The sequence below is a fragment of the Mesoplodon densirostris genome, chromosome 11 (assembly GCF_025265405.1).
Source record: "Mesoplodon densirostris isolate mMesDen1 chromosome 11, mMesDen1 primary haplotype, whole genome shotgun sequence".
Lineage (NCBI taxonomy): Eukaryota > Metazoa > Chordata > Mammalia > Artiodactyla > Ziphiidae > Mesoplodon > Mesoplodon densirostris.
Genome location: NC_082671.1, coordinates 9,418,529 through 9,432,450, shown reverse-complemented (window position 1 = coordinate 9,432,450; position 13,922 = coordinate 9,418,529). Strand labels below are relative to the sequence as shown.

Genomic DNA, 13,922 nt, shown 5'->3' with positions numbered 1-13,922 from the left:
ATAAATAGCTCTTGTTAAAAAAGAAAAGGATCAAGAATATTGATTGATTTCATCAAATCATGTCATTTACTTTGTTTTTCCTTAAAGATATTTAACGTGTTGATTAATAACCAGAGCTAATGTAGTCTCAACATACTATTTTTCAGGCACTTAGAAAATTTGAGCAAGTGAGAAAATTTGAGCAAGTGGATGAAAGTGATCTGCAATTGATTTTTTTATACTGGAAGTAGTTAATATGTTACAAAAATAAATGGTTAGCCATTTACTTTTACTGCCCATTAGGCAAAATAAAAACCAGTGATTCTGGAACAAGAACAGAGTTCAAGGACTCGAGAGTCCCATTCTTTCCTATTCCTCTCTACACCATGAGGGGATGTCAGCTGCCTAATCCAGTCTTGATTCTGCTTTCCTTGCTCCTTCCCAGAGATGCTTCAGCTACCTCCAAACCGTAAGCAACATTTCCAGAAAAGTCTATTGCCCTCCTCTTCCCATTATCAGCTTCTTGATGTCCGTCTTTTTATTTATTTCCTGATTCCTTCTGAAATTATCTGTTGTTGAAAAAGCTCAGAAATGTTGATAAATTGTTATTGCACAGGTGGTAAAAGGCATACTCCAGTTCTAGAAAACTCAGAGATATAGGGCAGTAACATTTGTGAAACATTTACCAAATAAGATTATAGAATTCTACAACATTCATCAAATAAAAATATAGAATTCCTACCAAAAAAAGATAAATTCTTTTTTGACTGGTGCAAAAGGCTGCAGTGTCTTGGCCACTATAAAGTGACTCAGTGTCTGTGTCTTCCCCAAGCAGGTATTCCCAAGATGGATGCATGACTTACAGACAAGCCAGGGTTTGTGTGTCATTTCACTCAATCCTTCAGCAAAACTTTAAGGGTTGGCATTAGATTTGAGAGTATACAGATTATCAAAATGTGGCCCCTGCCCTTAATACCTCATAGTATAAAAAAGAGAGAGGTAGAGAGATGGTGCACAGTGAATGAAATAAATTGCAAAAACAGAACCAGGCATTGTAGGATTCTGTGAGAATACTCAGAGATAACCTAACTCTTCATGGGAACTGGTACAAGGGAAGGGGCATCACCAAAGTCCACATAAGAAAGTTGCTTTTGAGATGAGTCTTATGAAGCCAATAGAAGTTTTCCAGCTAGACCAGGACACTTCAGAAAGAGAGAGAGTCATGGGCCAGCAGAGCATCACAAAGTGCAGCACATTTAGGTGATTGTAAATGATGGGCAAACCGCAACAGGAGACTATTTTCTTCTGGATGTATATGGTAATATGTTTGATGATTAGCCTAGTTGTTCCTCCATCTCTAGAGAGTGGAAGAAAGAAAAGAGCTAAGGTTGCTTCTGAAACAGTAGTGAAAAACGATTCAGCTCCTCTCCATGTATTATTGTTATCTCTTAATGTTTCCTGGAACAAAGAGATTTGTGATATCATCCATATGAAACCCAAGACCACATGTGGATAGGTTTTCTTACTGGTTTCAGTGATAATTAACTGATTAATAATATTGTTTGTTACTAAAAAAAATTTAAAGTTTTTTGGGGGTTTATTTACATATAACTGAGAATTAAAATTGCAAGATATTTAAAGTGTACAACACATATATATTGTGAAAGGATTCTCCCCATTGAGTTTAATTAATCTATCACATAGATTAATCTAACAATTAATCTAACACATCTATCTCTCAAATATTTTTGGGGGGGTGAGAACACTTAAGTTCTGCTCTCACAGCAAATTTCAATTATATAATTTCAATTATACAATGTTATCAACTATAGTCACCATGTTATATAGTACATCCTCAGACAGACCTTATTCAACTTATAAATGAAAGTTTGTGTCCTTTTACCAACCTATCCCTATTTTCCTCCATCCCCCATTCCCTGGCAACCATTTTTCTACTCTATGTTTCTGAGTTTGACTTTTTTTTAAAGACTCCGCATGTTGTAAGAGATACCATGCAGTATTTGTCTTTCTCTATCTGGTTCATTTCCCTTAGCATAATGCCCTCAAGGTCCATGCATGTTGTCATGAACACCAGAATTTCTGAATAATATTTGTGTGTGTGCATGTGTGCGTGCGCATGCGTGTGTATGATCACATTTACTTGATTCTTTGAAAATTTCTAAATTTAAAAATTATTTCTATACAAAATATATAACAACTCATGGAGTGCTTATCCATAACTTATGAATAGGTTTACTAATATTGAGAGTGAATATTTCCACAGTATAGGAGAAGCATACTGATGTTTAACTTGGTAGGGGTTTTCTGAGTTTCTAAGGCCTTCTGGATTGGTCTTTGAAGAATATACTCCTCTCCACTCTTGTTGAAATCTGGCTCTGCTCTCTGATTGGTGATGATAGCAAAGATCATCTAGAAAACTACCACAGTAATGATGTCTTTTTAACCCCTCCATGGTTGACCCACCCCTCTCCTCCGCAGGCAGTACCTAGTCCTGGTCCCATCACAGCTGTATGCTGGGGTTACCGAGAAGGCCTGTGTCGTGCTTAATCACCTGAATGAGACAGTGGAACTGACAGTAACTCTGGAGTATGAGAGGCAGAGCAGGAATCTCCTCACAGACCTGGGGGCGAAGAACTCCTTCTACTGCAGCTCCTTCATGGTCAGTATCCCTCCTTGGGAAAAGGGAGAGCATTACAGAGGGAGCATGTTAGTTGATGCCTTGCATTCTGACCCCCAGCAATAAAAAAGCAAAAGGAAGAAAAAAATGAGGAGTACAGAGCAAACTTCTAATTAGAGTCTAAAAATAAAGTTCTACTGAATATACTTACGTAATATTTACAAACAGAACTAGTGCATTATACAAAAGATAATAATGGTTATAGGAAGGACTTTTTTTGTGTGTGTGTGGTACGCGGGCCTCTCACTGTTGTGGCCTCTCCCGTTGGGGAGCACAGGCTCCGGACGCGCAGGCTCAGCGGCCATGGCTCACGGGCCCAGACGCTCCGCGGCATGTGGGATCTTCTCAGACTGGGGCACGAACCCGCGTCCCCTGCATCGGCAGGCGGACTCTCAACCACTGCGCCACCAGGGAAGCCCGGAAGGACTTTTTAACCATGATTATCTTTGTTCTTAAAGTAAACTTCTAAGGAAAATAATGTTCATGCCATTACAGATATAAACACATAGATTCATAAAGTTAAGTGACTTCTCTAAGATCTCGCAGATGGTTGATGGTTAATGTATTGTCCTTGTAACCTTTAATTAACTTAAAGTATTAAATAGTTAATCATACCAGCTTACTGCCAACAATAATATGTAATGCTGTTTCTGACCATTGAAAAATAAAATTTAATAATTATTTTAATACTACCATATTGCTGTGAAAATGTGAGCTTGTTATTGCCTTAATTGTCATAACAGGTTGAAGAATTAGTTCACCTTATTGCAATGACATTTTTCCTTTAGTCAAATCAACAATTCATTGCTGTCATGTTACACGATCATAATAATCTATAAAAAGAGGGGACATCACCCTTGACCCTATCCCTTACTAATTTTCATGGAACTAACCAGAGAAATGAGAAAACCACAAAGGCTGAGACATTCAGAAGTGGATCCGGGCAGATTCTTCAGCTCATTTCGGTTTTACAGATTCCGGAGTCATCATCTTCCTCAGCGTTCATTACTGTGCAGGTGAAAGGGTCAACCCAGCACTTCATAAAGAGGAAGCCGATGCACATAACAAAAGTAGAAAGCCTAGTCTTTGTCCAGACAGACAAACCCATCTACAAACCAGGACAAACAGGTATAAAGAACCAAATGACAAAAGCAATTTGAAGGGTTGGAGGTGTGGTTTTCTATTAATTTATGGAATCCTGGCACGTTGTTATCTGTCTTACTACCCTGAGTTCCCATTGGAGGGTTTCATGAGAAAAATCTCTATGTTTCAGTGAGATTCCGCATTGTCTCTGTGGATGTCAATTTTCACCCTTTGAATGAAATGGTGAGTGTCACAACAGTGGGTAAGATTGGCAGAAACAGGCAAAAATGTAAAACTTATTCTTTTGGAGAACTGAGACCAATATGAGATTCTTAAATCTATCACAGAAAGATCTCAAAAGTGTATCGCTGCTGGAGAATAAGGGAGATCAGTTCATCAACCACATTTTTAAAACAAATTAAATATTCAGTTAAAATTATGCCCTTAAAGACTCAATTATTTTCATTGAACTGAAGAAAATAAATGCATTTCATTTCTGTCCTAGAGAAATGGAGAATTTCTCAGAGATAAACATCATCTGCAAAATAAACTATTATTAGGACCTTTTAACCTAAATGTAGGTTTCTCAATTGTACATTATTTCATTAAAGGGAAGTCATGACTTCTTAAGAGACATATGTCCCAAACTAAACATATAAAGTGTTGTGAATGAAATGGAGCCACATTTCCTCATTTGGACAAGAAATGAACAGGCTTACTTCCTCTGGTCCCGATACTGTATTAATGCTAATGTCATGGTGTTCTCTTTCTAAACTCTATCTCACACTCATACTATTTCTTTCTTTTCAGTTCCCAGTGGTTTATATTGAGGTAGGTAATATATTGTGTATCTCAGTTGGGATGAGGACTCACTGCCAGTTGTGTTAAATTGCCTCTCTCCACCTCTACCTTCCCCACCGGCACTTCACCAAAACTAAATAAATGTTTTCCCTGTCTCTCTTAAATCCTGGGGAGAGTAGATAAGATATAAATGAAGGAACAAAATTCCCTGAGATGATGCAATTTAGTGGCTCGTCCAATATTTCTGAACAAGATGGGTATGCATAATCTCAAAAAGAGGTACTATCACCTGTCATATCTCATAGCTGGGAAAGATGTCCTTTGCTCAGTCTAGAATTCCTAGAAACCTTTGCTAATACCTCTGGTGCCAACTTACCAATCAGCTAATTATCCAACTCCCAATGTCACTCTCCCTGAAAAGCTGTTCCTCTACTCAAAATTATATATTTCAGTTGCTTCTATGAACTTGTGATGTTTTTACCTATAGAATCCCAAGAAGAACCGGATTTTCCAATGGCACAGTGTCAAATTGCACTGGGGACTCAACCAGCTCTCTTTCCCACTCTCAGTGGAGCCCACACTGGGTCACTACAAGGTCATACTGCAGAAGGAGTCAGGGGGAAAAATAGAGCACTATTTTGAGGTGAATGAATATGGTAAGAATTCTGCATGTGTCCAAGATATTTACAACATTAGAGAATGAAAGATTGGATCATTTTTACATGTAGGTGACAAGCAAAAATCTAGCATATCATAGTTGAAAATCAGCAAGCCTTTTTATTTATTTAAATATTTACTAAGCACGTTTCATGCACCATCACATTTAATCCTTACAGTAGCCCTCTGAAGCAGATCCTATACCTTCTACAGTTTACAAACGAACATATTAATACTAGAAAAGTTAGTAATTTACCAAAATCACAGAGCCAACAAGAAGAGAAATTTTAATAGTTCCATCTGACCCTATTCAAACATCAATTGTTAACCAATACATTATGTTATCTACATGCATCTCTTGATCTATATCTTATAACAGGAGGTATTTCCTGGGATTACATCCTGGCTGTGTGTGACCTACATGTAATCTACTCTAATAATAGTAATCAGACATTGAAACAATCTTATTAGTTATCAGTTATGCGGATTCTCTAATGTAAGTTAAATATATCATGCCATGATAAGGAGACCTATCACAAAAACAGGATTCCCCAAACTCACCAGAACTGCCATGAGAATTATAGAACAGGGATTCATTATAGAAATAACAAACCTTATACACAACTATGAGAGAGGCTGGAAAAGTCAGAGTCCAACAAGAGAAGATGGTAGATCAGAGGAAATTACTAACCAGTCCCCCTGAAGCATTGGTGGAGATGGACAGATCAGAACTCACAAGGGCACCTTCAGATGCCAGAGTGGAACACGAAGGGAAGCTGACAGGGGAATCAATGGAAGACTGTTACCTCTCCCTACCTACCACTCCAGTACTTCTATAACCAGGTGCTGATGGTGGGCCTAGGGTCTCTCTGAGTCAGCAGGCTTTAGAAGTTGGGAAGGAGAGCTGGACACAGAGAGGGAAAAAATAAGGACAAACTGGAAAATACAGGCCCCTCTGTACCTGTAACCACGTCTAACCATGGTGATCTTCAGAGACTAATGATGGTACTTTCCTCCCACCTTTGAAATCCTGGACAAATTCAGAGAAGGAGATTCTAGGAACCATAATACCAGCTTAACCAAGTTAACATGGTACCAACTGCCCATGGTTATGACGGCATCTCCTTTGCCAATAGTGGCCCTGCTGCCCCTTATTGTAATTGAAATCACTTTATGTGACCCTTTGTTACAAGGTTCTGTAGTAGAATCATTACTAATGCTTACAGGACCTCCTGCCCACTCTCACCATTTTTTTTCTCTTTTATTAATAACAGTTTTGCCCAAATTTGAAGTCCAAGTGAAAATGCCCAAGACTATTGGTTTTCTAGATGATGAATTTGTGGTATCCGTCTGCAGTTTGTGAGTTACATTTTTTTAATCTCATTTCATTTTCCCTACTTCATTTGTATTGCCCATAATGATCACTGGACTTTGAAGTATTTTAATTAACAAAGGAATGACTCTCTCCCCAACTTGTCTGAAGTCAGACTAGGGAGCAGGGGTGGTGGCATACAACACTTTTACTGCTACTAATAAAAATTATTAACTGAGCACTTAAAATGTGCCAGGCAATGTTTTATGTGCCTTGCACTTATTTACATTTTTTTCTTACACTAACCCTATGAGATGGGGATAATTATCCTCATTTTACAAATGAGGAAACTGCAACACATAAAGGATAAAATAACTTGTTCAAGTTCCTATAGATAGTAAATTCCAGAAGACTGGAATTTAAATCCAACAGTCCACTCCAGACACTGAACTCTTCACTACTATTCTATATTGCCTCTGAAAGTAAAAAAAAAAAAAAAAACCTCAGCTGAAGTAAAACTTCAGCTGAGAGGGAAGAAAGATCTGAGAAAAAACTGCATTGCTACTTTTCCATTTGGAGGAGTTTCAAAAAGTATTTCAGTATTCAGTAAGTATTTTCTCTTAGAGTTGTAGATAATTAAGACACAGTTTCAGGATAAGTGCTTCTAAAGTACAAATGCTTTGGAAGGAAATACAATTGCTGTCAGTGAGTAAGATGGGTATATGAATGGATCAAATCCTGTGAAGAACATCTGAGTTATGTTAAGTATTTTTTTGTATGACTCTTTACTGTTATAGATACACATATGGAAAGCCCGTCCGTGGTCTGGTGACAATTAATGTGTGCAGAAGATATTCACGATACAGTTCTACCTGCCATGGAAAACATTCACAAAGTATCTGTGAAGAATTTAGTCAACAGGTATATGGAAATCACTCTCCCCAGGACACTAACACCAGATCTTGTTTTCTTGTGGCTGATAATAGAATAGAGAATACAATACAATACAATACGAGAGTAGTGTTTGAAATAGTCACTTAGGAGAAGTGTGGAGTAAGGGAAATATTTTAAGATTGCCTGGCAATGATCGGAACCAACTTGAGGGTTGGGCTTATGGATTTATAATGGTATTTATTTGGCCAGTTTTGTAATTTCCTTCTGGCCACAATTGACATGCCAGGTATATGGGCATAAAAGGATGTGGAAGTCTCCAAAGTTGGCTTTTATCAAATATAATAGAAGAAGAATGTGACAGATATTAAGAATTGGGCTAGTGGGAGAATCAAATGACACCCTATGGAATCTACCCTGCATAGAGGAGACTGAAACCAGCATCAGGTTGAGGAGAGGGAGACTGAGAGGGATGATGAACTGGAGGCCTCGATTATATCAGAGGAAAAGTGGAGCAAGAATAACTAAGGGAAACAGCAGTAGGACATGTATTAAAAAATGAAATGTATGAATACTGATTTCAGGGGAAGAGTATATAAAAGTCCAGGGTGTGGCAATGTGAGCGGACACTATAAGGGTGTGGAAAAGCAAATTATCAAAGTTGTAGAGACCAAGTAAATGAAAGGCTAGGGTGGTGAATATGATGAGGAAGCTCAAGATAAACATTAATAAGCGAGATAAACATGAGAGAAATCTAGCTGCCAAAATCCTTACTATATCAGGGAGACTAGGATTAATTTCTATTTTCAAATGAGTCATGATATCTGCATATAAGTACATTAAATAAGATTAAATTTAATTATGCAATAAATATTTTCATGTAAATAAGTACAAAAATGAAAACCAATCTTTATTATAATATGAAACCCGATGTTTAGTTTAGAGATCTAATTGCTATAATGATTCATCTAGTCAATGAATATATGTGTTTTTTTTAATGTCCTAGATATCAAGAAAAGATAGTTAAGAAAATACGGTCCCTAGTCGATATTTAGGTGGAGGTCATTACAGAGGCTCCTTAGAACATGTTACGTCTGAGCTGACTTTAGAAGAGCAGTAACTGTTGGCCAAGATGGGAATGGAAGAAAGAATGTTATTTGAGGAACAACATACACACACACACAAAGAGATAGAATTACAAAATACCATGGCACATTGGGGAAACTCTAGGAAGTTTAATATGACAGAAATGGGATAGGCTTTTGGAAGAGAGGGGAGAAGGCAAAGGTTGGCAATGATTAACTCAATGATTAATGAAGAAATTTTGTATCATCTGGGGGCTTTGGAAAAGATAAGCACCCAAAAGATGGTCAGAACATTTGTAAAATTTCCTTCTGTGGCCAACACAAAATGTTCATAGGTTGGTAACTGACTTTTTTTAATCACAAATCAGAGGACCCAGGAATTCTCTTCCTTTCTCTTCAGGCAGATGAGGAAGGCTGTTTCACACAATTAGTAAAAACTAAAATATTTCATCTGAGACAAAAAGGATATGACATGAAATTACAAGTGGAAGCCAAGGTCAGAGAGGAGGGAACAGGTTTGTATTATTTTTAAATATTTATTAATTTATTAAACATTTATCAAACTTCCATTCCATGTAAAATGCTTTATAGTTTCTGGGGACTATGACAATGAATGGTCTCTGCCTTCAAGGAATTAGGAATCTAAAAAGAAATTATATATATGGCTATGTATATATGTATGCATGTATTATATATAACCGTAATAAAATTTCTACAGGAAATGTAAAAAATAAGGGCCAAATGAGCATGAAGAGAAAGAGTTAATTCTAATATAGAGCTGAAGAAGGCTTTGAAAGGTAACATTTGAGCAGATTTGAATAGAATGGATAGTATTTTGAAAGATAGTGACGACCAGGAAAGTGTAATAGGCATAAAACAAATGCGTTCAGTCCCAGAAGAATCTTAAAAAAGTAGGCTGGTGCTAAGGTGTTTAGAAAAGTAAATCATGTACTAAAGAGATTAGACTTTGGGCTTCCCTGGTGGCGCAGTGGTTGAGAGTCCGCCTGCTGATGCAGGGGACACGGGTTCGTGCCCCAGTCCGGGAGGATCCCACATGTCGCGGAGTGGCTGGGCCCGTGAGCCATGGCCGCTGAGCCTGCACATCCGGAGCCTGTGCTCCGCAACGGGAGAGGCCACAACAGTGAGAGGCCCGCATACCGCAAAAAAAAAAAAAAAAAAAGAGATTAGACTTTATTATGAAAAGCATTGGATATCTTCAGATATATTTAAGGAGAATGACCTAAATAAATTGATTTTTTAAAAGTTAATTCCAGTAGGCATGAGAAGGACAGGCTAGATGAAAAATGTGTTACAATGTGATACATCAGAATACTATTCAAAGGTGACCCCAAAGATTACAACTTGGGGGCCGGAGCAATAGAAATGTCATTAACCAAGATAAGGAAAAGATGAGAAAGAGCTATGGTGATGAGAATGTGTCAAAGATAAGTCATCACAGTTTGGAAGATCAAAATGGAAGTTGATTCATTCCATTCATGTCAAAATGAAATTCATTTTGACAATTTCAAAAGAAAGCCAGAACAAAATCAGAACCAGAAATGTAAATCTGAAACCATTCTCATTGTGTCCAGATCCTCCTAAGACTAAATGCAAGTGTTCTGAAAGTGAGCTCACTTAGCATTGCTAAATTGAGGCTAGAGGCAGACAACGAGGGGCCCAAGAACAGAAACAACTGCAGTTAGGAAATAGTATCAGATAAGTCAGCAAAATAAAACTAGAAGTCACAGGGTTAGGGGAAATAAGGACAATTTCTTAGATGCCACTGGTAGGGTTTCAGTGGTACTTATGTATGAAGTACTTCTGAGAGTTCATTTTGATGAGGTCTGAGATGAGAATACCATATTGCGGGAAAATAAAGGATCTTTTAGACTTGATAGAGCGGTGTTTTAGATGATGGAGTTAAAATACAGATCACACTTCACTGAATGGAAGAGCACCGGGTATTGGCTATACTTTTCACCATGTGGTAAAAAGAATGTTTTTGCTGGGGAAGTAGTTTGTGACAGAAATTTAAGAATATTTTTAGGCCAATGTGAAGAATCAAGATGTATGCAGAAAGTTGTTGGGGGAAGATGTGGATGTGAAACAGACACAAAGATACAGCAAGATCCCAGAGGAGATGGGGTTAAAAACTTCTCAAGAGCATGTGTGGAACAAGCAGAATATTTGTGAAAACAGAGAATTGAGGAAGTATGGATACCAATGATTTTCTAAGCATGAGAAATTCTGGAAAGACTAAGAAAAGAGTATATGGATGGTATTTTGTTATAATGTTATAATGGGATGGAAGTATGAGGTGAGCTGAATATATGGAACAGTTCAACTTCACTGAATTATTTTTCAGGGTTGGAATTAACTGGACATGGATCATGTGAAATCACAAACACCTTAAGCAAACTGAAATTTACAAAAGTGGATTCACATTACAGACGTGGGCTCCCTTTCTTTGGGCAGGTAAAGTAATCTTTTCAATATAATCATAATTGGGGGGATGTGGCTTTTAAGAAAACAAATCTTTATATCACAAAATCAAAATTTATTATAAAAATGAATATTTATTTAGGGTAAGAAAAGAATATAACAAATTACAAATTTGAAAGGCAAATACTGTCACAGAATCCCCCCAAAAAAGCATATTCTTACTAATTAACTTCCTAACACACCTTTATAATACACTTTTCCTGTATAGTTTGGCTGCATACTCTTTGATTGCCTCTCTGTAAACAATGATTTTATAATATAATTTTCTATAGAAAGAATAAGATATTTTCATTTAGTGTTTTTATTATTGTTAGTTTAAAAAATTTTTTTAGTTTCAAGGATCAATATTCATAATATTGCTAAATTATGACTGATATTCAATTTAGTAAACTATCAAGGAAATGTAAGATTTCTAGTCATTTTACATTTTATTTTGTAGTAACTAATCTTTGAATTGACACTTTACAGGCAATTTCCTCATTTTATTGATGTATACGAATTTGATATTGTCTTAAGGTATTCCAGTATTTTGTATCAAAGTGGCAAGAAATTAATAATGGGGCAAGACCATTTCAGGTCAAGAGAAAAGCATGAGAAAACTGAAGACTTGGAGCATGAATATAACTTGGCCAGAAATTTAAGAAAGATGAGAGAACAGCCAAGGCTGTAGGTGTACAACAGCTTTTTCAGGATCAAAGAACCAAGTGTGTTTTAGGTTATGTTCAGAATTTTCGATTGAGAAGTTACTGAAAGTTTTAGGGAGAATGACATGAGCAGTGTAGTTTAAACTCTATAGAAAATGATTTGAAGCAAGGACAGAGCAGCAGAGGGTGGACTGCATAAACTTAAATAGAAAGATATAGGAAACCAGATGGGAAAAATTATTGTGGTTTTAACTGGAATAGAAGCAGTAGATTTGGAGAGAGGTAAATAGGAATAAAAGATGTTTAACAGGGGAAGGGTTAGCACTTGGCAATGGGTTAGATATAGGCACTGTTGTATACAGGCAGTGAAAGAGAGGACATGACCAAAAAAATAAGGCCCTACATATTCCTGCATAAATTACCAGATGGATAGAAGCCCTATATACTGAGATAGAGAACACCAGAGATGAAGAAAATTTGGGAAGGTAACATCATGAGTCCACTATTTGCTATTCTCAGTTGAATGCTCATAAGTTATCTAAATATAAATGTCAAAAAGAAAAATATTTTAGAGCCCAGAAAACAAATCTTATTTTCATATTCTAAGATCTTCGTTAAGTGACAGTGGCCAAGGCATCAAGAGGCGAATATGACAGAGTAGAAAATGTTATTGCTATATAACACCCGAATCCAGTTATCACTTTCCTATTTCTAGGTTCTTCTAGTTGATGAGAAGGATCAGCCAATCCCCAATAAAACTGTAGTTGTCACCGTGGATGTACTTGCATACCATGCCAGCTTTACTACGAATGAGCATGGTTTGGTGAACATTTCCATTGATACCAGTAACTTCACATCTTCTTTCATTTCAGTTTTGGTAAGTGGAAAGGGGCATCTGGGACTAAAAAGACACAGATCACTGGGGCCACAGAATTTAAGGGTACATGGGAAGCAGGTGAACTCCAGGGAGAAAAGAAAAGGTGATAAGACTAAAGCAGAAATTAAGCAATGTGGAGAACTAAATAATAAGAAATGAAAAATTCTCTGTCAGAATCTTTTACTTTAGATAGACTCTGTTTACAGCATGATCTAGTTTCAGGAGACATTTAAATATTAGAACATCTTGATAGTCTCTTGAAAATTCAACATTTTTACAATTTTAATATAAATTAGATTTTGCCTTGTTTCCTCGTTATACCACTATTTTTGTTTTGTGTTAAGGGTATGAAGAAAAAGTAATTGATCTTGATTATGAGTGAATAATACCTACTAAATCAGTATGGTGTAAACTTAAATAAATTTAAGGGAAAGTTGTTTAGAGATTATGCTTTATTTGGGAAGGCAGCCTATAATGAAACCAAGTAAGCATGATTCTTATAAAATCTTCAGTAAATGACAGAGTGACCAATATATACATAATATATGTTAATAACAAATAACCTACTTAAGATCTTTATTCTATCCATTAGGTCACTTACAAGCAGAATAACCTCTGTTTTGATAACTGGTGGCTTGAAGAATTTCACACACCAGCACAGCACACTGTAAAACATATTTTTTCCCCAAGCAAGAGTTATGTTCACCTTGAACCTGTGGCTGGTATCATGGCCTGTGGGCAAACCCAGGAGATTCGGGCACACTACATCCTGAATGAACAGATTCTGAATGATGAAAAAGAATTAACCTTCTATTATTTGGTAAGAATAAAAGCCAGTGTAGCTCTTCTTAATTATGTAGACCCTAAAAAGATAGAGTTCCTATCTAAGTAATGCTCTTTATATCAATATAATGTTTTTATGAGTGAAGAGAAGTTGCTTCCTAACAAATTCATGCTTTAATTTTTCATTTATGTTCTGGTCTCCACTGAAACTTTTAAGTTTTTTTTTTTTCTGAGTTCCAATGGAAAATTATTGAATGGAAGAGGAAAGAGCTTAAGACAAATGCCTTGTTAGACAAAAAAGATTGCTTTTCCTAGAACCCAGTAGATAAATAAGCAAAGGATAAAAATCAAGAACTTAGCCAATAGGAAATAAAAGTATAAACAACCTTCTGGAAAAATGTCAATTTAACATTAATTGGAGAAGTGAAAATTAAAAGAACAAGGCAGTAGTATTTTATTCCTACAAAGGTTCTAAATAATGTACAAAGTTCAAGAACTGGTGTAACTGCAGGGAAAAGTACATTGACAGGCATATTATAAATTGATATGATCCTTTTCAGGTCAGTATACCTACTGATGTACAAAAATTTAAACTATTCAAAGCTGGTAG

General features: G+C 36.5%; 1 protein-coding gene across 1 annotated transcript in view; it reads left to right on the top strand.

The window, feature by feature from the left end:
• The first annotated feature begins 365 nt into the window (after nt 1–365).
• The window catches only part of LOC132499096 (pregnancy zone protein-like), a 40,774-nt gene continuing 27,217 nt past the window's right edge, over nt 366–13,922 (top strand). Inside the window, exons 1-12 of the mRNA XM_060113441.1 lie at nt 366–448; nt 2,479–2,659; nt 3,652–3,805; nt 3,951–4,003; nt 4,571–4,591; nt 5,049–5,217; nt 6,493–6,577; nt 7,328–7,451; nt 8,907–9,021; nt 10,872–10,981; nt 12,368–12,529; nt 13,122–13,349. Coding sequence (XP_059969424.1) covers nt 366–448; nt 2,479–2,659; nt 3,652–3,805; nt 3,951–4,003; nt 4,571–4,591; nt 5,049–5,217; nt 6,493–6,577; nt 7,328–7,451; nt 8,907–9,021; nt 10,872–10,981; nt 12,368–12,529; nt 13,122–13,349 — 1,485 coding nt within the window. The remainder of the gene's footprint in view (nt 449–2,478; nt 2,660–3,651; nt 3,806–3,950; nt 4,004–4,570; nt 4,592–5,048; nt 5,218–6,492; nt 6,578–7,327; nt 7,452–8,906; nt 9,022–10,871; nt 10,982–12,367; nt 12,530–13,121; nt 13,350–13,922) is intronic.